At 32.6% G+C, this 23,051-nt stretch overlaps 2 protein-coding genes and 1 long non-coding RNA gene across 3 annotated transcripts; 2 read left to right on the top strand and 1 right to left on the bottom strand.

Moving 5' to 3' along the window:
• Nucleotides 1–2,830: 2,830 nt before the first annotated feature.
• Nucleotides 2,831–3,840, top strand: LOC126719440 (glutathione S-transferase T3-like). Its single transcript, XM_050421991.1, has 2 exons — nucleotides 2,831–3,256; nucleotides 3,346–3,840. Exons 1-2 carry the CDS (start codon nucleotides 2,831–2,833, stop codon nucleotides 3,838–3,840), a joined length of 921 nt encoding a protein of 306 aa, XP_050277948.1.
• A 2,176-nt stretch (nucleotides 3,841–6,016) lies between these two features.
• LOC126717583 (uncharacterized) lies at nucleotides 6,017–8,564 on the top strand. The gene has a single exon (XM_050419395.1). It carries the CDS (start codon nucleotides 7,036–7,038, stop codon nucleotides 8,314–8,316), a length of 1,281 nt encoding a protein of 426 aa, XP_050275352.1. The 5' UTR covers nucleotides 6,017–7,035; the 3' UTR covers nucleotides 8,317–8,564.
• A 2,665-nt stretch (nucleotides 8,565–11,229) lies between these two features.
• Nucleotides 11,230–12,051, bottom strand: LOC126717588 (uncharacterized). Its single transcript, XR_007652658.1, has 2 exons — nucleotides 11,548–12,051; nucleotides 11,230–11,457 (listed from the first exon to the last, which is right to left on the bottom strand). It is a non-coding gene; the product is annotated as an uncharacterized LOC126717588 (long non-coding RNA).
• Between the last annotated feature and the right edge of the window lie 11,000 nt (nucleotides 12,052–23,051).

The following is a 23,051-nucleotide window of genomic DNA, read 5'->3' as shown; positions in this document are numbered from 1 at the left end:
AATGCTAAAGTCATATTTAAGGCATTTTTAACATTTTTGAGGATAAAAGTACTTGCATCAAACAATGCTAAACCATACTATTGCAAAATTTTTTGCAATAGTGCTACAGTACAATTCTAAACTTAGAATTGTACTGTAGCACAATGGTAAAAGAAAAATATATATTTTATTCTATCTTTTTCCCGCTGAACTTTCTCTCTCCACTATCACGGTACTTCAGTGCTCTTCTCTCTCTTCTTTGTTCTGTTTCTCCATCTGCTCTCTCCTCTCTTCAGCTCTCTCCTCTCTTCAGACCCAAACAGCATACTCCTCCCAACATCAACATCAACATCACACACCATGTGGATTCGCTGAAGCTCAACCGATTCACCCTCACCCATCTCCATCGCCGACGCTTCACACGGCGTCTCATCTCAGACCCATCTCCAAATCCCGATTCACCCTCACCCTCAACCGATTTAATCAGACCCATCTCCAAATCCCTTTACCGATTCACCCTCACCCTCACTCATCTCATAAACCCAACACTCTAGATAGTACCCATTTAACTCTTCACTCTATCACTCTCTCTTCAAACCGACACTCAAGGTTCAACTAAGCTCCGTCGGTGTGGGGGATTCAGCTCCATCGGTGTTGGTGCTAACTGTAAGGTGGGTTTTGATAATGTATTAGAGTTTTTTTGTTTGTGTTTCTTTTCTCTCTCTGCAAGAAAAAGAGGGATTCAGCTTGTGTTTGTGTTTGGGTTTTGATCAAAGATTTGTTGTTGATGTTTGCAGAGATTCAACTTCATCAACGACGGGTTTTCGCTCTCTGGCACGGGATTAGCATCATAAAAAAATTTGCTCAGGTTCATCTTCCATACCAGTAAGTTTCCCTCTCTTTGTTGAGCTGAATTTTGGATATAGTAAGCTTGTAGTTGAATTGGGAAAGGGTGGCAAATTAGTGGTTGGATATGGTTTAGGCTGATTTTGTTAAGATTTGGATTCCGAAATGAAAATATTTCTGACAATTTTCTGATAAAAGTAACTGAATTTGCTAGGGATGGTAGAATGGTATGCTGTGCAGAATGGTATGCTGTACAGAGAGTAGGGGATGTAAAGAATATTTTATTTGTTTAACTGTTTGTTGGTAGTGGGGGCAACAATAGGAACATGCACAAACAAACTTACAGAGGCTAGTAATTCAGGAAAAAAAAAATCCTAAAGTTAGGAAAAGTGTTTTAGTAGCGCATTATAAATTCATAATGTGGTTTTTTGGGGTCTATGTTTGTCGTTATATGGATTTTGTAATGTTGCTTGCTTGGCTTTTGGATTAGGTCCATTTAGGATTTAAGAAGTTTGGGTATTGCTGGTTAATTTTGTCTTTTTTTTTTTTTTTTTTTTGATAGGTAAATAATAATTTTCCATTGCAAATGTTGTCTTTTGAAATATGGATGTTTTTAATGTGTTTTTGATATTATCAGTGGTATGGTAGTGTGAGTTTAGAATGCTCAAAAAAATTCATAATGCTGCTAGTGGGTAAGTAACCGGGTGTTTGGGGCCGTGGGTGAGTAACAAAGATAAAAAGACATAAATAATATAATAAAAATTTCACACAATTTTTTTCCCCTTATACTTCGGTCCCCCCTAACTTTAAATCCTAGATCCGTCCCTAAACTCAACCAAGGATATAATTTAACTAAAATTACAACAAATAATAAAAACAAATTCACCAAAACTCGAACTAAAAAAAAGAAATGCTTAGTAAACCTGATTGTTGTCTATCCCAATTTTTTAAAAATTAGAAAAAAAAAAAAAAAAAAAAAAATCATTCAACATGAACTATCTTCTCCTCCAGCTTAATTTCAATTTTTCAACTCAATCACTTAACCATTGCTCCATAGTCCAAGTCCACATCACAGCCGAAGCCTGCTTAACCTTGATTAAACTCAACCAAGCATATAATTTACTAAAATTACAAAAAATAATAAAAACAAATTCACCAAAAGTCAAACTAAACGAAACGATAACAATTCATTCAGCAAGAACTATCTTCTCCTTCAGCTTAATTTCAAATTTCTCAACTCCACCACCTCACCATTGCTCCATAATCCAAGTCCAAATCACAACCAAAACCAGCTAAACCTTGATCAAACTCATCCAACCATATAATCTAACTAAAATTACAACCATTGGAGGCTTAGAGCTTTGTTGAGCTGAATTTTGGATATAGTAAGCTTGTAGTTGAATTGGGAAAGGGTGGCAAATTAGTGGTTGGATATGGTTTAGGCTGATTTTGTTAAGATTTGGATTCCGAAATGAAAATATTTCTGACAATTTTCTGATAAAAGTAACTGAATTTGCTAGGGATGGTAGAATGGTATGCTGTGCAGAATGGTATGCTGTACAGAGAGGGGGAACTAGCACGAAGAATCAGATTGAGAGTGTTGTTAGAAATATAGCTTCAATACATGGGTAGCTACTAAAGTACAGTATGCACGAGTAATCAGATTGACAGTGTCGTTAGATTGACAATGTAGCTTCAATACATGTAAATCAGATTGACAGTGTTGTTAGATTGACAGTGTTGTTAGAAATCAGATTGACAGTGCTTTTTTTTTAAAAAAACTGAAGTACAGTACACAAGTAGATTCTAAGATGCACAGCTACCCGAAAATAAAAACAAGCAAACGGGATGGTTTTAGAATTGACTTCACTTTCACAATACTACACATTGCTGCTCACATATGTAAATATTAGCTTATATTGATTGTAAAGATACAAATAAGAATTGACTTCATACACTAATTTACTTCATATACTAACTGTTTTAAATTCCCTGTTTAAAAGGGATGGTTTTAGAAGAACACATTGAACAATATGGTAATTACTTACAAGGGGATTCCGATTTTGTGGAACCATTTTTAAGTGGGTCTCAAAATCCTTCAATGCCCATCCAACCTATACCGGAAGTTGAAATTGTCACCCCTAATCCAACAAAACGTGGTGGCAACTTCAGTGTAGATGAGGACCTCCTCCTCATCGCTGCATGGCTTAACATTGGCATGGATGCTGTGCATGGTACTGATCAAAAGGGTGACAAATTTTGGGAGAAAGTTTGGGAGTTTTTTTGCAAGAATAATACTTATGGAACCACACGTACTAGTACCTCCCTATCAAGTCGATGGGGAAATATTAATAGGGAGACAAGTAGGTTTGCTGGGTTCATGGCGAAAGTTGAAGCCCGAAATAAAAGCGGTACGACTGATGAGGACAAGGTATCAATTATATTGCCATAGTGTAAAGATATTAATTTCCTTTATAGTTTCAAGACACTAATTATTTTATTAATTTTTAAAAAATTTAGTTGAAAGAAGCAAGGGATATATATCAAGCTACACCAAATTCAAAAACCGGCAAAAAGGTAGCTTTTGCTTTTGAACATTGTTGGGTTGTGTTGAAGAACCAACCAAAGTGGAGTATGCTTAAGGAAAGATCAAAAGGGCTCCCTCAAACTCAAAGTTCAGTCAATCAAGTTGATAGCAATGATGATGATACAGTGGTGCTAGAGAGACCAATTGGTCGAAAAGCCGAAAAGGCTAAGCGAAAGAGGATAGATGGTGATAAGGGCTTTGATGATTATTTGGAAAAAAAATTGCGCTATATTGAAGCATCACATGAACAAGATAAAGAGGCTCTTCGCATCAAAGCGGAAAGGCTTCGTCTTGAAACTATTAGGGAGGAGGGAAGAATAATGACTATGGATACAAGTAGCATGAATGACAAGGAAAAACTTTATTTTGAAAATCTCAAGGATCAAATCCTTGCAAGACAAGTTGGGTTTGACCCAAGGAACATGTAGATGTCTTGTCGTAACCTTATTGTGGTAGTAAATTATTTTAGGGTTGGGGTTTGGCATATGTAGATGCCATTTTGGTAGTGGCTTATTTTGGTAGTGGCTTATTTTGAGCATAAGTTTGGAACATGTAGATGATGTATTGTTCCAACTTGATCAATTGGCAGTAGGTTGTGCCACTTATGTAATCACATCATTTTTGCGTATATAAAAAACTTATGTATTTTCTATGTTTGATATCATATCTTCTACCAATTGGTTGTTCCAACTTTCAGTTTTTTTTTTTTTTTTTTTTTTTGTCAGTTTTATACTTCTGTTTAATTTTTTCTGATAGTTATTTGCCTGCTGGAATGGGCTGCCCTAAAGTTAGAGGAGTCTAAGAAAAGTCATGTAGTCAGAAGTTAAAGTCTGCGGATGCAGCAGTTGCTGCAGCAAATAGTAAAGATAAAGGTTCTGAGAATAGGTACAGTAAAAGTTAAGATGTTTGATGGAACTGTGCAGACCTTGGTAATGAAAGATTTACTTAAGCTTGGAAGAAATGAGAGATAATAAATTATGGAAGTTACTAAAATTGTTTTTGGAGGTGATGAAAATGAAATGAGAGAAAACTTTCAAGAATTTGTACAGTTGAAGTAGGAAAGCCAAGTGAAGCAAAAGGCAAAGAGAAACCTTTCATGAGCGATGGAATCCTTACCAACCCACACTAAGTCAACATGCTAGCCACACTAAGTCTACATGTAGATTTGTTATCTTCCATTGGGACCTTAAGTCCATATATTATGATGATTAACATGCTGTGGCGGGCTGGACTAATTTGCCATAGTCTGTTAGTCATGCTAACACTGTCAACTTTAATCATCAAGTTAAAAACTTTGTCAAAAACAGTAGCCTAACATTTTCCTGGCTAGTGTTCTTAACTTCATCCAGTTAAACAAACTGTAGTTATAGCATTGACTTCAAAATACAAAGGATTTCAGTTCAAATGCTTTCTTTTTCCCCCTTGATCAAAAGGAAAAAAATCAATGGAAAGATATATAGCCATCCTACAAGCTCCTTAATTTTCCTGGCTAGTGTTCTTAATTTTTTTTTTTTTTTTTTTAATTCCATCCATGATCTACTGCAATTATTTCTTTTAACTTCAGTGACAATTAGATCTCCCACTCTATTTTTATCAGACGGCATGGATTATCATTATGTTTTGTGATAATGTCCAGATGACTTGATTCAATTGGATGCAACTTGTCCAATATAAGGGTTATCAAGGCAGACATTATCTTAAATTTTATTTGATGTTACTTTCTTCACATTCTTGATGATATCCACTCCAAAATGCCTGATTATTTGATTCATTTAAATTTCAAGAAGAAGATTCTGATCAATGGATGTTGACACAAAATTTCTAAATTTGGAACTAGTTTCTATTTAGAGTTTCAGACTTTTATTAGTCTTTTTCTGAATCATATACATTGGTTAGCGTCAATTATTTTTTTTTTTTTGAGAAGAAGGTAGGTGTCAATTAAGTGGCTTAGTCTTTTGGCATTATTATGAAACACATACATAATGTTACTAAAATATTGAAACCCAACTTTACAAAGCCTTCAACTAACTTCTAGTAGTGGTTAGTGAAATAATTTCCTCAGCCTAAAATCTGATTTTCTTGTCTGCTCATCCTTGAATGGTTGAACCCATGACTTAGGAGCCAACGTGACACACTTGACCAGTCAATGATCTATGCAAAATGGTACATATTTTAGCAAAAAATTTGGAATGGTGACACATTGTGGAGATTTCTCTTGATGGTCACAATATTTAAAATAAAATGAAAAGAAAGACTTAATCACAGCCAATGTGTGTGTGTGTGTGAGAGACAGAGAGATTTGGTGAAACAAAAGATAAAGATTAAGTAGACAAATTCCAACACTAAGATTAAAGAAAGGAGACCAGTAGACCAACATGTTAGAGCTGCCATAAGCTAGTCCAAAACAAAAAACAAAACACTGCAAAATATATAATAAACGAAACCTAAACCCCAACAAAACCAATGCTAAAGATACCTTTTACTGAAAATGTGTTGTTACTTCAAAAGGCAAGCACCGCAGTTTGTGAAATAAAAACATAATTAACAAATGAAACTATATTAAAAAACAAAGGAAGTACAAATAGCCCTAGAGAACTGCATTAGCATGGACTTTAGCAATTTAGACTTTAGAAGAAAGATATGGAGAAACCTATAACAACTAAAGGAAGAGTCAAAATAAAGATCCTGAAATTGAGGCTCTTGTGGAGAAAATACTTAAGGTTCACTTGCTTTAGATTATTGTCAATTCATTGAATATGAATATTATTTGCTGACATAGTCCGAGACTTGAAAGGACTGGTTGGTGTGGAAATTTAAACACATTTCATTATACATGCACCACCCAAAGTTCTGTAAATTTCTGTTTACTTGTGATGTGTAAGCTTGTCTGTATATAAGACAAGGTGTTACCTTGTGTAACGATTGCAGGTATCTAATACCTCATATTCTGTGGGGAAAACCATCACCTCAAGCTAGTGAGATCATATGCCATCAATTTTTATGTAGGGGAATGGTATATTGGTATTGTCATTATTATTGCTAGTATTGTTGTTATTATTATAGATGTTAAAGCAAGTCCAAAACAATGTGTTCTTTACATGAAAAGGTGTGGGACACCTCTACCACAATAAGAACTCAACCCTTCACTCCCTAGTTGTCCATGCTAGGGAATTTGACCAAATCTTTTCCTCTCCACAATTGCACGCCCCATATAAATACCCTTCACTCACTCCTTCCCCTTTAAAACCAAAACAAACTTGCACCACAAGTGCAGCTTCTCTCTCTTTCTCTCACAGTTCTTTGTTTCTTCTCCATCTAGTAAGTGTGAAGGCATAAACTTGCACCTAGTTGTTGTCACATAATACACTTTAACAAGTGTGTTTAATTTTTTTGGTAGCTGTCTATGTGGCTGTTTATTGATGTTTATGTGGCTGTTTTATGTCTATTTCAGTGGCAGAATTTGTCAAAATCTGTTATGGGGCTGTTTTGATGTTGTTTTAAGCTATTTCAGTGTGTTTAATTTTTCTGGTAGCTGTTTATTGCTGTTTATGTGGCTGTTTTATCTTTTTTTTTTTTTCTTTTTCTTTTTGTTTGGCTGACTAAAGTAGATATCATTCAGTTTTATGTTCTCTAACACTGTTGTCTTCAAGGTTGTCTCTATGGGTCGCTCTCTTTTTAAAAAGTTGCTTTTTGACGACTCAGACGAGGATGAGATAATGAGGCGAATTCTTAAAGGTTCAACAGTACAACGTAAACGTCGTCGGTATATCGAACGTGATCGTTTGGCAGGCCATAAAAGACTTTATCTCGATTACTTTGCTGACACACCAGTATATCCTCCTAATTTATTTAGGAGGAGATTTCGGATGAGTCGATCCCTTTTTCTCCGTATTCAATCTAGGGTAGAAACTTATGAATCTTATTTTATCCAAAAAAGAGATGGTGCCCAAAAATGGGGTTTATCTTCTCTTCAAAAGATAACAGCTGCACTTAGGATGCTTGCGTATGGAGTTACAGCTGATTTTATGGATGAGTATGTGCGGATTGGAGAATCCACTGCAATGAAAAGTCTAAAAAAATTTGTTAAAGCGGTGGTTGATATTTTCTCCAAGGAATACTTGAGGTCTCCAAACAACGACGATATTGCTAGACTTTTAGCCAATGGGGAAAGACGTGGATTTCCAGGGATGCTAGGGAGCATTGATTGCATGCATTGGAAATGGAAAAATTGTCCAGTTGCATGGAAAGGTCAGTACTCTGGTCACATTCATGAGCCAACCATTGTTTTGGAAGCAGTGGCATCTTATGATCTTTGGATATGGCATGCGTTTTTTGGGTTACCTGGGTCAAATAATGACATTAATGTATTAGAACGGTCTCCTATATTTTCTGAGCTCGAACAAGGACGTGCTCCTGCAGTTAATTACTCAATCAATGGTCATGAGTATAAAATGGGATACTATCTTGCCGATGGCATCTATCCGAAGTGGTCAACATTTGTTAAAACAATTCCATATCCACGAGAACAAAAAAAAAAATTATTTGCACAAGCCCAAGAGGCGAATAGGAAGGATGTAGAGCGTGCATTTGGAGTTCTTCAAGCGAGATTTGCAATTGTGCGTGGACCTGCAAGATTTTTCCATGCTGAAACGCTCCAAGACATCATGAAAGCTTGTGTAATTCTTCATAACATGATCGTTGAGGATGAGCGAGATGTAAACGAAGCGGTGGAATTAGATTATGAGCAAATTGATGACAATCCTACCATACAAATGTCACGGGAGAACACAAATACATTTACGGAGTTCATTGAAACCCATCAATGTATTCGAGACCGTAAAATTCATTCTCAACTTCAGACAGACCTCGTTGAGCATTTATGGCAATTACAAGGGGAGTTGTAGGAACTTAGTAAGTGTGTGAGTTATGCTTGTGGTGTTTTATTGTAATTTGACATATATATGAGTCTTATAAAGACAAAATTTATAGTTATGTATGTGGATTGCATTTATATATATGTATGTGGATTTTTAGAGTTTATTGTTTAATGGATTTTTAGCGTTTATTGTTTATAGTTATGTATAGTCTTGCCCCTTGGCCAGCTTCCAGATCTTATTAGAGTTTATTGTTTAATGAAAGTGTAATTTTCCATCTTTCCAAAGTGTATTATACTCTCCTGAAAGTTACAGTGGTGTATTATACTCTCCTGAAAGTTTAGCTTAATTTTTTTTTCCTTCATAAATTTTAGGTTGAAAAGCATGAAATTTTATTATATTTGAGATAAAATTCGGTGGAATATGATTTTTTTTACAGGTGTGTATAAACTAAAAATATTGTTCTTAGTGTCAATTTGATCAGTGGATGGGCTTACCATGCTTTGGATTTCTTTGAATATTGTTCTTAGTGTCGTCCATGAGCTGATATTGGGAGAACATGAGCTGTCTGTTTTATCATATGTACAAAGCATCTCTTCTGTGTGCTTTCTGCTCCTTGCTGGTCTCTTATCTCTGCACAACACGGTTAGTCAGGGATTAATATGCCTGTGATGTGCTCAAAAGAGTTACAGCCCAGATTCTCCAAAACATTGAAAATTTTAAACATACTTGTATTAAACTGACACTTATTACGTGTGGGTGGAAGGTTGTGAAGATATATGTCCTTTAGAGACAGTATAAATCCATATAGAGGTTGCGTAATAATGGTTAGATGCTTCCATATGTAGACTGACATCGATAAGAAAAATCAGCCAATTTTGCTCGTCTTTAAATTAATAAATCACCTGTATTGCCTCTGCATTTCCTGAGTTTTTGTGTATGAATTGGTGATGAAAGAATTGAGGATATATTTTATAACCTGTATTGATCACTTCTCATTCTTTTATCTAATAATGAATTTTTACCAGTCAGAGGTCCTTGTCACTAGATACATATATTTCAGTCTTGAAAGTGCAAATCAAAGGCAAGATTAGGTGCAGTGTTATTGTTTAACGTTATAATTATATCAGATAAAAGTAGGTTTGATGCTTGTAGATACAATTCAGTCGTTAAAAGTTGATTGCCACTTTTTCTCTCACTACTCTCTAGTCAAATGGAATGGTGGTATTTGCAGGAAATTAGTGGCTGAGGTCTAGATAAGTCTGGTTCTTTGAGAGTGGTAGGAGGAGATATTAATGTTACCGTTGGAATAGTCATAAGTCTGGAAAAAAAATTATAGTTGGAAAGCCCAGGAAAATGTTACCGTTGGAATAGATGCTTAGCTAAAAAAAAAAGTGGTGATGTGAAAGAAATAATAAAGAAAGATTAAAAAATAATATTTTAATGAAAAAGTAAAATAATAGAGTTTTTTTATGTAGGGTGTATTGTAAAATGGTATGGTATAAGTGATAAAGTAACTTTTTGAGATGGTAAAATAGGATAGCATAGCATTCTTTGATGCTGATGCTCTAAACGCGTGAACTAATCATTGTATAATTGGAAATTTCGTCCTCTCTGTATAGTAGTACTATGTACCATTCCAAATAAATCATCATAATTACGTACGTACTTTACAGTTTACAAGGGTACAAGTTATGTCAACTTTTGAAATTAAACAATATATATATATATATATATATATATATATAATTCAATAGTTATATCAATAGGGAAGGTGAGTTGAATCTGATTCATCTCACCCTTCTTAATAGATGGGGTGTTTGGTAGAGTAGTTTGAGAATTATTGTTTAGAGTTTTTTTAAATACATGTGGGTGAAAAGTATGTAAAAGTTGTGTAATGTTATTTAAAATGTGAAAATTATTGTTTAAACTTGGTGACCAAACAGACATTTGAGCTAAACACTTTAACTATAACAATTCATTTTACCATTATTATATCAAATAAAGTATATCTAAAGAAGCTTTATATTAAAAAATGAAAAAAGAAAAAAAAAGAAGTCTGGTTCATGGCATTGACACCACACCACGACAAAGATGAGTATTTTTCCCCCTCGCCTGGTATCTTCAATAAAACAAAGTTTTCAAACTTTTGCTTTTGTTTTTTGTTTTTTCACTTTCTAGTTTTTATAATTATATGTTGACTAAATTAAGTAAAAAAACAAGAAAAAGGAAGAAAAAGAAATCATAAGTTTCTACTCACCCACCCATATGTTCTCCAACCAATCAGGTTTCATGCATAGTCACTCTTCTTGTCTTTTTTCTTTTTTTCTCTCATTTTTTGTCTCTTCCCAATTCCCTTAAGATCATCTCTCTTCTCTTACTTTCTTCGTTTTATCTATTTTATTTTGGCAAATTAGAATTTTGGTTCCTAATGTTTGTCTTATATGTCCAAATAATTTTTAACGTTTCAAATATGTCAATTTAATCCCTAATATTTTGATATTGTGTTAAATAGTCTATGCCATTAAATGGTGAATGAAAAAAAGCTAACGTGGCTAATGGTATTATTAAAATATTTATTTTATGCCACCTAAGTAGCCACATATGCTACCACATGTCTTTAGTTTTAAAAAATAAAATAAAAGATTAGGAATTTGTTTATTTTGAACAAATGTGAAATTTTCTTTTCTTCATTTTCTTTCCTTTGCTTTCTCGAGAACCAAACAGGATTAAGAACTAGTATTCAAAACTCAGTTTCCTTCCTTTTTTTCCCACGTTTTTCCAGCAACACAACAAGGGAAAAAAAAATTCTTTGGAGCTTAGAGAAGTCATTATAAAATCCTCATTCTCACATAAAAATATTATTCCTTTTATCAACTGAATACAAAAATGAAACTCCAAATAAGGTACACAGTCAACCCCAAATTGCTTGCTATTCCAAACGGGAGCGGCTCACCTCCGGTTTTTATTTCCCCTGTTTCCTCCCGTTTTTAGATAGATGAATGACACTTGGAAGCAAACTGATCCAACGATTAAAAAAAAAGAAGCCAACTTGGAAAAATACAACAGTGACTTACCTGCCTCTTCCTTTTCTCTCTGGCTCTTCTCTCACTATGCAATTGTGCAGCATCACCACACCACTCTGCAACTATGCAGCATCACAACGCCAAACTGAAAATGTAGAGCATAAATGGAAAGCCCAAAACCGACCATATTATTCAAACTAAAGTCCCAAACCATCTGTGAAGAGTTAAATCTCACCATTGATGACCCTATCGTGTGCTTGCAAGAAAATCAATTGTTTTCAATTTTCGATTTTCAAATCAAGTTCGAAATCAGTGAGCTTTTTCCGTCATTGAGGTTTCAAATCTCAGATGCTTTTCATTAAAAGCTTACCCACAAAATTTTTCAGATTTCGTATCCCCCTCTCTGTCGGTATCTATCATCGTTGAAAATTTTCAGATGTGCATGTGTTTTTTCTTTTCTTTTTTTGCTTTTCAGATGGTGAAAATCGAATGATTTTCACTCTTCTTGTTGTGTTTATTTCTCTAGTTTTAAAATGATGTTCAACTTGAGGAATTGAGAGATTTGTGAATTTTGAAAACCCCTTCAATCTTTAAATCTTCAACGGAGCATAAATAAAAAAATCTGAACAAAGATTTTTGAGAGAGAGAGAAACAAGAGAAAGAGAAAGGGAAAATGAGAGAAGGGAGATTGAGGTGTGTGATAGCCCAGAAAGCTCCATTAGAAGGATGGGTAGCTGTAAAAAGAGATAGAAAAAGAAAAGGGAAAGCGACGCACAAATTGAGAGAGAGACGTGGGCTTTTTTTTTACCTTTGGATGGTTGGTATGCCAGATGTCATTCATCTGTTTAAAAACGGGAGGAAACAGGAGAAATAAAAACCGGAGGTGAGCCGCTCCCATTCCAAACCACCACAAATTTTCTTCAATTAATTCACCAAACAAGGACTAGCACAAGCACGAGCATGAACTTCAATTCAAAGAGTTGCAGCTTCAAAGCACAATATCTCTGCATTGAGAGAGAGAGAGAGAGAGAGAGAGAGAGAGAGAGAGAGAGAGAGAGAGTGTGTGTGTGTGTGTGTGTGTGTGTGTGTGTGTGTGTGTGTGTGTGTGTGTGTGTGTGTGTGTGTGTGTGACGCCCCAAACCTAAAAGGGTCCAAACATTGAGAAATACAACTCAAAGATACTTGTAAATTTTTCCTTTTTGACTATTCAATCCAAATAATTCATACCAAATACCAACATCAAGAATTTTCATAATAATTTCATTAAAGATACTCCCAAAGTAAGTCAGAGTTCTATGCAATAATTATAAGAACCATTGGCCACAAAAGAATGGAAGTCTAAATAAATATAATTACATATCATCAGCTTGTCCCAAAAGTGGGAATAAAAGTCACGACCACTATTAGATACAAAAGAATGAGTCAAGCCTACTCTAGCATGTCCGGCAGTGCCAGGAAACATCACTACCAAGCATTCCTACTTGGGTTGGAACCAAGTTCCAAGGCCACATTCGTTACATTCCATTCCCACCTAACCATCCACTTATAACTGATGATATTGGACCCCCAATTATACTAACTATGGCAGTAATCATGATCTCTCCACTAATCTAGAACTATGACTATGAGAAGATGGAAAGGGAAATGGTTGTTGAAAGGTTCTCAAAAAAATAGAGAGTAGAGAAAAAAGAGTGATTCAGGAAGAGAGAGAGAAAAAGGAACAACTATTTTGAGTCTCTGTGCTGAGAACGACTCAAAGTAGGAAATCCTAAGCCCACATGATTATATTAACTAATGAAGTACAAACAAATTTATCTTTATAGAGGAGAGGACTGTTACATTTACAACTTTGCTATAAATACAACTTCAACTATAATTGTTTCACAACTTGTTGAGATTGCAAGTTACAAGAGATGAATAATCACTTTAATTATTTTTCACATGAGCTCACTACTAGCATTATTTGTATTTTTCACCACTTACAACATGTCACTTTAATAAGTGAAAAGGATAAAAGTTTTGATACAAGTTCTATCCTATGCCTTGTTTTTACTATAATCATGTGTTTAAATTTAGAGTAAACTATAAATTACATCCCTAAAGTTCGGGGGTAATTGGATTTTACACCCTGAAGTTTCAGAATTTTGATTTTACCCTCTGAAGTTTTGTGATATTTTGATTTTACGCCCTAACGTCTCATAATTTGGATTTTACCCCTTATATTTTAGAAGTGTTTAGATTTTACTTCCTAAAGTTTTAGAGTGTTTGAATTTTACATCTTAAAGTATTAGAATTTGGGGGTGTAAAATCCAAACAACCCTAAACTTTAGGGGGTAAAATCAAAGTTTTGAAACGTCATGGTGTAAAATCCAAACACCCTAAAATTGAAATTTTGAAACTTCAGGAGGTAAAATCCAATCATCCCAAACTTTAACGATGTAATTTGCAATTTACCCTTAAATTTAGTAAGAGAATTTAACGTAACTTGTATACTTTGTGAAAATGGTGAACTTAGAAAATTAATTTACTTAATGAAGAACATTATATGGTCTCGTTAAAAAAACAAAATAGGAACATTATATGGTTATGGAAGAAAAATATCAAAAGAACTATACTTCAATCATGTCAATAAATATGGCATCATACTTTTAAGACAAGTGAAAAATAATTTTTGTTTACTAACCGGTACTGGAAGTAAGGAACTACTATGATTACTCTCAAATAGAGTAGTCGCTCTCTCTCACCTTTATTATCCTCATTAATTGGGAAATTCTTCTAAAGAGATTTATAATCAAATATACTTTGACCAAGAATGAGAAGGTTATTCCCCTGCAGTTTTTAGTAGCTTTTTTCCATAATATTTATTAAAAAAATATAGTTTCAATAATTTTTTATGTTATATGTATGTGTGACAAAAAGCATCTAACTTATTTCCAAAACAAATTAAAAGTTGAATTATTTACACAAAAAGGTTTTTTTTTTTTTTTTTTTTACCTTTCCCAAACATACTTATGTAACTCACCCATTGAACTCATAAGAGTAAAAGATTCTTTGTACTAAAATACTTTTTTTGGAAACATCTGTACTAAAAATACTTTTACACCATTAAAACATATATATAAGGTAACAAAAGATCTTGTCCTTTTGTGTTTAGGAATGAATTCATATAGTGAGTTCTAATTAGCTCAACTAGTAAAGTCTTTGATAATTGAATAAAAGATCTGGTGTTCAATTCTGTCTACACCAAAAACCAATTGTGGTTTTTGTCTATCATCAGGAGCTGATGTTATAAGTTGAAACTTTCTCAAAAAAAGGAAAAAAAAAAAAAAAGAAAAAAAAAAAAAGAAAGAATAGATTCATGCAGGAAAGAGAAATAGGGTTGCAAACCCTTTGTGTGAGGTAAAGAAATTTCATTACTACCTATATTGTGAAGAAAATCCTTGGGTTCTTGGGTTCGGTCCATGAAGTGAATTAATTGGTACCATGGGGAAGATCGAACATATACAAGGAATTGGGGCTAGGAAATATGCCCAAGAAGTTACTTGGGCTCTTGCGTTTTTGCATAAATTTGACCTAATATCCATATTTTATATCACAATATTTTAGTTTGCATAGGCTCTATAGATGTGCCACTAGAAAAAATAAAAAATCAGGGCCGGCTCAATAGGTGATGCAATTGATGCAATCGCCTAAGAGCATCTCCAACAGCTTCTCCAAATTTTTATACTGTTTGGAGAATGAACAGTGACATTTAGCTTTTACCTACCAACTTTTTCAAATACACTTCCAACAGATTCTCTATCTCATTTAAATATTATTTTTTCATTCATTATTTATTCTTTTTTTAACAACTACACATCTTCTAACATTTTTTTATACAACAGATCATTATTATAATAGAAAAAATGTATTTGAAGAATGAATAGTAGCCTATCAAACTTGATGGGCTACTGTTTAGCCAAAAAAAAAATTCATGTTTACCGAAGCTGTTGGAGCATTTACAATGCACCTCATTCTCCAAATTTCAGCTACTAGAGTCGGATGCCCAAACCGTTGGAGATGCTCTAAGGCCCCCAAATAAAAGAAGGCCCCATTGTAAAAGAAATTATATATATAATCTATTTATCTATATATTTTAATTAAAAAAATTTTAAGCATTTTTATTGGTCAATAAAATGCATTAAAAATGCCCCATTATATCCTAAAATGTAAAAAATTAAAAAACAAAAAAACAAAAATAGTCAAATTTTAGCTAACAAATTTAAATGTTATGAGACAAATTTATTAACTCATTCTTGAAATATGCTAAAATCAAAATTAATACTAGACAAATTCATTAATAATACAACGTAATTGTCTTGAAATATGCTAAAATAGAGATTATAAATTTCAAAAGCAAAAACAAAAATCTCTCATCTCTCTATCTCGCTGCCTCTCTATCTATCTTCTTACCTTTCTTTTCTTCATTTTCACCTTGATTCTTGATTTTTTTTCATAAACTCACTCAGTCAGTCTAGCTTAAAATTTTTCTTTGTTGATTCCCTGCAATTCAGAGCTATCAGAGGTAATCTTCTTCTCCTCTATGTCTTTCCGAAAATGAAGATGATGACTCTTCTATTTATTTAACTTAAGTTATATATATTTTTAGTTTATTTCACTGCACAATTTGATGGGAGTCCCATCATGAGACACGTTTTTTGCTATGATAGGACCCTTTTCTGCCCCTCTTTTTTTCTGCTATGATGGGGCATGATTTTTACTTTAAAACTTAGCCATAGGATGATAGAGTACAGGCTGGACGCTGGACATCTGCTGATCTGCACAGTGCGCAATTGTGCAATGCAGCCCATAGTTATACAACACGGTTTCTCACCTCTTTTTTTTTTTTTTTTTTTTTTTTTAACACAGTTTCCCACTTAATAATTCGATATATATCATATCAACTCTTTTGTATTATAGTCATACTAATTTATTGAACCATATGTTAAGTTAATTTTTATTTGTGCAGAGTTAAATTTTAAAGTGGTCACGACTTAAAAAAAATTTAATAACCAAGTTCTATTATTCTATACTTTAAATTTTATTTTTAGTTAAATTATCATTTTTAATTATAAATTTTGTTTTATTTATCTATAAATATTTTCTCATTAAATAAAAAAATTTAATATATATATTATTTGATTAATATTTAAATATAAAAAAACCTGCTTAAAATTTTTGCCAAAGACCCTCAAAGTTATTGAGCCAGCCCAGTAAAAAATCAAAAAAATCTGGAAAAGCCACTTGTCGCGAGTCTCCACCCTCCAACAAAAAAGTTAGGAATCTTGCTTATTCTAAAAATTAATTGCTGTATTGGCCGATATATAACAATCGTTTATGGAACAAAGCTATTGGTTAAAAATCTATAGTATTAAAAAAAAAAAAGAAAAAAGAAAAAAAAAAGGCATAAGTTAGACAGTTGGAGGAGGGATTTGATTAAAGGAGGAAAAGTTGTGAGATGTTGAGAAAACCAACAACATCAACAAGACAGAGCTTACTAATTCTAACTATAAAAATCATCTTCTTCGATATATCCCAAAACTTCCACAGCCAAGTCTGCGGTGAGAGTTGGATATGTTTGCAAATCTTGGTACGTACTACTAACATTCAACCTTTCTTTCATCCACCATTCCACCACTAATTAACAATCCATACCAACGCTCGTCTCTTTATCTCCTGCATTGGGAGCTTATCACCTCAGGTAACCATTTGATCATTTCATTAATTGTTCATAAAGATAAGTCTGTTAGAAGTTCTCTTAACTTTTGTAATGAGATTGCCTTGTCATTGTTTTCTTTGATAGTTAAATAGAAAAAAACTGTTTGAGATTGAGAGAAAATAGAAATGAATATTGATATGCTATGTTCCACAATGTTTATTTTGGGTTGTAATGGGGTTTATTTATACTAAGAGTCCTGGTATTCTTATACAGAATTTTACATAAATGATCCCCTTTTTGGAAATTCTAGGGGCCACCCATATTTTGATCCTTAGGAAGGATTTAGAATTTCAGAATTTGCTATTTTTTCACATATCCAATCTATATTTGTCCATAAAGTTTGGTTTAGCTCAACCCTAGTTCTTTCACTTGATGTCATTATACTTGTGTTCATAAAACATGCCTTGACTATACTATCTTCTATTTTTCTTTTTCTTTTTCTTTTTTTGAGAGAGAGTTTCAACTTATGATGTCTGCTTCTGATGATAGCAGAGATTGAACCCCAGATCTCTTATTCAATTATCAGAGATTTTACCAGTTGTGCTAATTGAAACCCACTTGAGTATACTATATATCTTTCTTTCTTTCTTTCTTCTTCTTCTTTTTTTTTTTTTTTTTTTTTTTTGAGAGTGATTGAGTATACTACCTTAATTAGTATTATATGAATGTTTCAGTTTATCATATGATACAATTTATGTTTCTAATAGTTTTTTCCCCTCTTGTTAAATTTCAGCACAATCAGGAATGAAGATTGAATTTTGCTATTGTTGTGTACTGTACAATGTTTACGACCCACTTTTCTTGAGGTTTACCGTTTTTTGTTTTCTTTTTATATTAAGTAAATGCTTCCCCATTTATATTTAAAAATTTATCTATTGCAGATTGTTTTTAATTGATGATAATTTGTGTGTTCTCTTTTCTTAGAATTTTTTTTTTAAATTTTTTATTATCTGGAAGGTGAGGACCAATACAAATTCAGCTAGGTTTTAATTAAATATTTTATTTCTGTAACATTGATGACTAAGTTATGATTTATGAATGTGCAATATGATGAAGTCCTCAGAGTTTGCTGTAATCATCATCAATGTCTTAATAGATTATTGACTTTCAGATTAAAGTGGGCCATTTGTAAACTTGTTCATATTGTTAGGACATATGTGAGATTATTAGAGACATATGTTATGTAAATTGGCTAATCATTTGAAAAAACGCACTTTACTTATATTTGGATATATCTAGGATGAGTTTAGTACTTCAAGAAACAAGTGTTCAAGTTTAGTATTGAAGTCATGCAAGTTTGACCAAGAAACAAGTGAAGAAGTGCTATTTACTAAAACTCGACAAATGTCTCAATAGAATCATATCTATTGAGATTTAATTTTGAAGCTTGATAGAAGCTGTATCTGTCGAGAATTATGAAATTAGAATTTTTAGATATGATTTCACGCATATTCATGAGTATTTGTGTAAGATTTATTTTTTCATAACCCTAGACATATATAAAGATTATTTTAAGAGACATCACAATGATGCAATTTGATGCAAAGTGATAATATATGCATATTGTGACCGGAGACAATTTGCCCTAGTTCATCATATTCTCTCTATAAGCTACTGCGTTTTTGCCCTAAAGGTTTTGTAACCAAGGAGCTTATTGATCTTCATTGTTGGATAAAATGAAAAACTTTGCAGCCAACATCTTCCTCAAGTTAGTGTGTTAGTCACGTACTAGGATCCGTGTATCATTAGTTAGTCACGTACTAGGAGCTGTGCATTGAAAGGAGAGATTGCCGCTACATTACAAGTCTAATTGGGTATTGGGGTAAGGGTTCAACTGTAGGTTGGTATTAGGTACTAGGATTCCTTTTACTTGTAACCGTTTGTTTTGATAATAGTGGATTTTCGGGAGTGGTGACCTTAAATTCATCCGATGGGGTTTTGCTTCGATGGTTTTTCCCATTCGTAAACAAATCACCTGTGTCAAATTTATTTTCCACTGCATTTAGCTTAGTTGGTGATTTATTTGTGCTACCACGCTTATTACATGTAATTGAATCTAATTAATTTACTTAGGTAATTAATTGATTAATTTACCAAATGGGTCAATATATTCTTGGACTATCACATATGATTCTTTCAATGGAAATAAATCATTTTGTGGATGTTTGAGACAAAGATGGACTGCAGAATTGGCCTAATATATTATTGGACTCAAGAATTATTGTTTGCCACTAAGTCACCTTTACCTTCACTCTTCTCCACATCAACTGCTCAACAAAAAGTCAGACTGATGAAAATAAACTTCATCACTCAATTTATAATTCCCCAGCAGGCCGGTATTTGGCCAATCAACCTCCAATTAGCCACCCTATTGACATCAGTGATCCTTCTGGGTATTGAATCTCTTGCCAATGTGTTCAATATTTTCAGTATCCAAATGCTCAATGAGAATATTGATTACATGTTGATGATGCAGAATACAATGATTTTAGCAAATTGTAATCCTTGTGAAGCTTTTGTGATGGTGATGACTGAAAATGAACATGATGAAAACAAGAATCGAAACAATATTGCAGAATGAAATAAGGAGAATTACTTTAATATATCTTATTGCAGTATTCTTTTTTTTTTTTTTTTTTTGATAAGTTAATTAAATGTAGTGGCCTCACTGAGAGTTACTGATTGTATACTTATTCATAAATTATTCTTGGTAAAGACATGTAAGCAAATAGTAATTTTATTTTCCATGGTCTATGACATGCCAATACAGGACTGTAATGTGTAGGGGTGTAAGAATAATTGACCAACTGAAATTTCGGGTGATTTCTCTGATTCCAGTTTGGTTTCGGTTTTAAAATACAATAATCAATCCTCTTGTGTATGTTTCATGATTAAAGAAAATATCATTATTTTCTTTGCTCTCAAAGGCGACAGTGCTTTACTCTCTCGGCTATTCTTTGTCACATTTTCAACCGCCTCACTTCTTTTCTCAAACTCCAAACATGACTTGACATAGGACTCTTCCTTAAAATTGGCTAACATGCTTATTAATTTAGCTTTCACATGGTCTGGACCCACAACAGAATGAAGATTCAATTTTGCGGTTGTTGTTTCCTCCATATGTCCAATGTTTATGGCCCACTTTTCTTGAGGTTTGCCATTTTTTCTTTTCTTTTATATTAAGAAAATGCTTCCCTATTTATATCTAAAATTTTATCTTCTGTGGATCAATATATATATAAAAAAGTAGAGACCTCATGTGGGAAAGCATGAGATTATACCAAGTGGCACATTGTATGACATTCTTCTCATTTAGGCTTCCACCTCATCTAAATTTAGCATTTATGTCAAACTATTATGTAATGGCAAATGCATTTATTTCAATGTATTAATAAAATTCAAAGAATTTGTATACATTTATGACTTTACATGCTTTGAATTGATACGGATAGATTTAAAAAGTCATGTAAAATGTAGGAATAAAATTCAAAAAATTTGTATATATTTATAACTTTACATGCTCTGAATTGAAACGAATGAATCTAAAAAGTCATAGGAAAGGTAAGAATCAAAAAAACTTTTTAATTTTCTACATAAGACTAACTTCAATGCATAATTGCAGGAGCCGAATTCAAGGAATTGGACAAATATTATTTGTCTTTACATCAATATATATATAAGTAGAGACTTCATGTGGGAAAATATGAGATTCTATCAAGTGGCACATTATATGACATCCTTCTCATTTAGGCTTCCACCTCATCTAAATTTAGCATTTACGTCAAACTATTAAGTAATGGCAAATGCATTTATTTCAATGTATTAATAAAATTCAAAGAATTTGTATACATTTATAACTTTACTTTCTTTGAATTGATACAGATTGATTTAAAAAGTCATGGGAAATATAGGAATAAAATTCAAAGAATTTGTATACATTTTCAACTTTACATGCTTTGAATTGATACGGATGGATCTAAAAAGTCATAGGAAATGTAGAAATCAAAAAAACTTTTCAATTTTCTGCATAAGACTAACTTCAATGTAGAATTGCAAGAGTCAAATTCAATGAATTTGGCAAATATTATTTATCTCCACATTTCTCCAATAAAAATCCCCATTTCCATTGTACTTAAAAATTAAACTTTCATAATTTTCTCACAATATCTTTGTTTTTCTTGCTAAGAGGTATGTTAATTTTCAAAATATTACGTTTGTCTTAAATATTTTGTTTAGATTTTATGTATACGGTTTTACTTATGTAGCATTGTAATATATTTAGGCTTATTTTTTCATATTATGTGCCAATTTATATTTTTGGTTTTCTGTATGATGCGTATACTTGGTAAAGATCTATTTTTGGCTACTTTTATTTCAATTAAAATTTGGAGGTTAAATTATGATATTATTGTATCATCATGACATTAATATTTTCTATTGTTGTATCATGAAATTCTAGAAGTTTTTATAGCCAATTGATATATAAAACATCAATAATACAAGAAAGACACCTAGGAACCAATAGGTTTGTAGGTGACAATTTCACTATGATCTAGTGACATTTCTTGGTTGCATGAATTAGAAGAACTTTCCCCCCAATGTGTTTAGTTTGAATTTAGTTTTAGTAAAAAACCTCATATATTAAGTATGTCTAACAATAATAGTATTCATGAAATTAATGGGTCAAAAATAATTTCTTACAAAATTTATCAAATTTCACCGCGCATCGCGCGGGATATTAGCTAGTTGTTTCTAATTGATGTGTGTTCTCTTGTCTTAGAACTTTATTTGTTTTATCTTGCTGGTGAGGACCAATACAAATTCAGCTAGGTTTTAATCAAAAAATTTCTTTCTGTAACATTGATGACTGAGTTATGAATTTGTAATTTGATGAAGTGCTCAGATTCTACTGCAATCATCATCAATGTTTTTACAGATTATTCACTTTCAGATTAAAGTTAGCCATTTGTAAACTTGTTCATATGATTTTTTAAATGGAACTAAATCATTTTTTGAATGTTTGAGGCAAAGGTGGACTACATAATTGGCCTAATATATTAGTTGACTGAGGAATTATTGTCAGGGTATTGAATCTCTTGCATATTAGTTCAATCTTTTCAGTATTCAAATGCTTAGTGAGAATATTGATTAAATGTTGATGATGCAGAATATAATGATGTTAGAAAATAGTAATCCTTGTGAAGCTTTTGTGATGGTGATGACTAACAATGAACATGATGAAAACAAGAATTGAACTATCTCAACAATATTACAGCATGAAATAAGGAGAATTACTTTAATAAGTCTTATTGCAGAGGTTTTTTTTTTTTTTTTTTTTTTTTTTTTTTTTTTTTTAATTTAGTTGAATATAGTGGCCTCACTGAGAATTACTAATTGCAGACTTATTCATAAATTATTGCTGGTAAAAACATGTTAGCAAACAGTAATTTTATTTTCCATGGTCTATGATATGCCAATATAGGACTGTAATGTGTTTATTATTGTGTTCAATTTAATTCTGAATTGTTTGCTTATTAAAATATATGCCTCAAATATTCAAACAAGATCAAGAAAAATTTCACCTCACCCTACCAAACATCACATTGTCCACACTCGGTTTAACTCCGGTAAAGGACATTTGCTGCCACAAATTAGTGTATATTAGAGGACTAAGGAATTCGCCTAATATATTAGTGGTAATTATTGTCTGCCATTACTTAATAACCTTTACCTTCACTCTTCTCCTGATCTACTGCTCAAGAAAAACTTGACCATGAAAATAAACTCCATCACTCAATTTATAATCTCCGATTGGTGACACTATTGGCATCTGAGATCATTCTGGGTGTTGATTCTCTTGTCAATGTGTTCAATCTGTTTGGATTACACTTTGATGATGCAGTATATAATGATTTGAGCACATATTAATCCTTGTGAAAGATTTTTTTGATGGTGATGATTGATCATGAGCGTAATGAAGA

The sequence above is a fragment of the Quercus robur genome, chromosome 3 (assembly GCF_932294415.1).
Source record: "Quercus robur chromosome 3, dhQueRobu3.1, whole genome shotgun sequence".
Classification (NCBI taxonomy): Eukaryota; Viridiplantae; Streptophyta; class Magnoliopsida; order Fagales; family Fagaceae; genus Quercus; species Quercus robur.
The sequence above is the reverse complement of the archived record's forward strand: the minus strand, read 5'-3'. Positions and strand labels throughout refer to the sequence as shown.